The following is a 2,482-nucleotide window of genomic DNA, read 5'->3' on the forward strand; positions in this document are numbered from 1 at the left end:
ACTGACAGATGATTCAAAGATTAGAGAGATTGTGTGGAGTGACAATGATTGCTGAAAGATACAGCTTAGTTGCACAAATGCACAGAAAAAATATAGATAGATTTTCATCCAGCTAAGTGTTTGCAATTTGGAAGATCAAATGTGAAGGGACATTACACAGTTCATGGCAGGTTCTTTAACAGAGTTGATATACAGGGGATATTGGGGTGTAACTCAGTAGCTCCCTTCACAGGTTGATAGGCTGGTAAAGAAGAGAAATAGCATGCTGGCCTTCTCAGTCGAGCATTGAGTTCAAGAAGCAGAATGTTACAGCTTTATAATTATTCAGCTGAGCTGCATCTTGAGTATTATATTAAGTTCTGATCACCCCATCATAGGAAGGATGTAGAGGATTTGGGTAAGTGCAAAGCGGTTCACTCAGATGATCCCTGGATTGAAGCCATGTAATATAAAGAGAGTTTGCACAAGCTTTGGGTTGTGTTCACTGGAGTGAAGGGGTTTGTAAGATTATGAGAGGCATTATCTCAAGAATCACAGGTGCTGATGAGTCAGTTTTGGGTATAAGATAGAACACATAATTAGGTGATCCCACAATAAATCATTCATACCAATACAACTAAGGACATGATTGGTGAATTCAGGAAGGTGAGGGAGAGTGAATATGCAGCATTCTGCATTGGAGGATTGGCAGATGGCACAGTCAGCAGCTTTAAATTTTAGGGCATTAATGTAACAGGAAAAAAAGACATTTTATTATCCTGACATTATCAGTGAATCTGTTATCTTATTCGTTGGCCTCATACATAATCCTCATGTTTATTTCCCTCCCACAGTGAACATTGTAACAATTGCGATTCTATCCCGGGGGAAGTGCGGACTCTCCAAGGTTGTCACTCACTACCTGGTTGCCATGGCAGCGGCAGATCTTCTGGTCGTTTTTCTCGACCTGATTTTGAGGCAGATTCCGGTTGTTTATTCAAAGTACTTCAGTTTCCTGTTTTCGCTGCGCATGTGTAACATCCAGGCGGCCATGATTTACGCAGCGACTGACTGTTCAGTTTGGTTTACCGTCGCTTTCACATTTGATCGATGTGTGGCCATTTGTTACCAGAGGCTGAAGAATAAATACTGCACTGAGAGAATGGCGGCAGTGGTCCTGGGGACAGTGACTGCTATGAGCTGTTCAAAGAATATTTTCTGGTATTTTATTCTCATAGGTATGTATTTTCTTGCTGATAACCCCAGATTTTGCTGGACAAGAAATGGTGTTTCGGGTTCTCCAATCTGGGGAATAATTGCTATCCTCCATTACCTGCTCACCCCTGTGGTCCCGTTTGTCCTGGTTCTGCTGCTCAACGCAGTGACCATCAGACACATTCTGGTGGCCAGCAGAGCTCGCAAGACACTCCGAGGTCCCGGCACTGGGGAAACTCACAAAGATCCAGAGATGGAGAGCCGCAGAAAATCCCTCATTCTATTGCTGGCCATTTCGGGGAACTTCATTTCATTATGGACATTGTTTACAGTAAATTATATATGGGCAGAACTGTACAAGTTGGTGCGGGGGACAGTATTTCCTCCTTATTCAATGCAGGAGGTGGCCTACATGCTGCAGCTCCTTAGCTGCTGCACGAATACGGCTCTTTATGCTGTGACCCAGACACATTTTAGGGAGCAGCTGAAAGATATTGTGAAGTATCCTTTCACTCTCATTATAAAACTCACCCAGTTCCGACGAGGGCCAAACAATCCGCTGCCTCTTTCTGCCTAACATGCCTAGTTTTCCCGCACCCCACTCTCCTTTAACACACTCTCCGTTCCACTGAAACTTGGCAAGATCTGTGTCACAAGCTGTTTCTATAGTTCATGACCCTCGTCAACCAGATTCAGAGTGGATAATGTGCTGGGCTGCTTATCATCCTGTTTGTGAATCAGTTATTTCTATTTAAATGCCATCTTTTCATAGCCAACTGATGGATAATTGTACTCCTCTCTCTAACATAATTAAAGCTACAAATTATTGCAGATATTGTAGATTAGTAAATGACTTTAAAATGAATGAGCCACAAACTTTCTCCAGTTAATTCAACAAATCGTTCTTTCAAAAGCAAAAGTGGTTGAAGGATGACTTGAGGGAGACATAGAAATTAAAAAAGGCATAGTTATGGTCCATAGTCGTTCTTCATGGTTGGGTCTGAGTCAAGTCGTGCAAGGTGAGGGGAAGGAATTTAAAAGAGGATTGGAGGGGTTTCAGCTGACCATGAAGGAAGGAACAAAGAAATAGGAACATTGCTGAGAGGATAGTTGTGAGAGCACATAAATCAGTTAAGCTTCAAAGGCTACAGTCCAAGTGCTGGTAAGTAGTAATAGGATAGATAAGTGTTTGATGGTCATCATAGACATTGGGTGGGTGAGGAGAGACATTGAGTCACACAGCAGGGTAAAAAGCCGTAAGATAGATGGTGCAGCTGACTGTTTAATG

The 2,482-nt window shown here is 42.5% G+C and overlaps 1 protein-coding gene across 1 annotated transcript; it reads left to right on the forward strand.

The window, feature by feature from the left end:
• The first annotated feature begins 910 nt into the window (after positions 1 to 910).
• On the forward strand, positions 911 to 1,771 carry LOC140734018 (probable G-protein coupled receptor 139). Its single transcript, XM_073057598.1, has one exon. The coding sequence runs from the start codon at positions 911 to 913 to the stop codon at positions 1,769 to 1,771; it is 861 nt and encodes a 286-aa protein (XP_072913699.1).
• The last annotated feature ends 711 nt before the right edge of the window (positions 1,772 to 2,482 follow it).

Source organism: Hemitrygon akajei, chromosome 10, assembly GCF_048418815.1.
Source record: "Hemitrygon akajei chromosome 10, sHemAka1.3, whole genome shotgun sequence".
NCBI lineage: Eukaryota > Metazoa > Chordata > Chondrichthyes > Myliobatiformes > Dasyatidae > Hemitrygon > Hemitrygon akajei.

Bases quoted from the DNA above. Each gene is read 5' to 3' on its own strand.
- LOC140734018 (XM_073057598.1), top strand. From the start codon at position 911: ATGGCAGCGGCAGATCTTCTGGTCGTTTTTCTCGACCTGATTTTGAGG.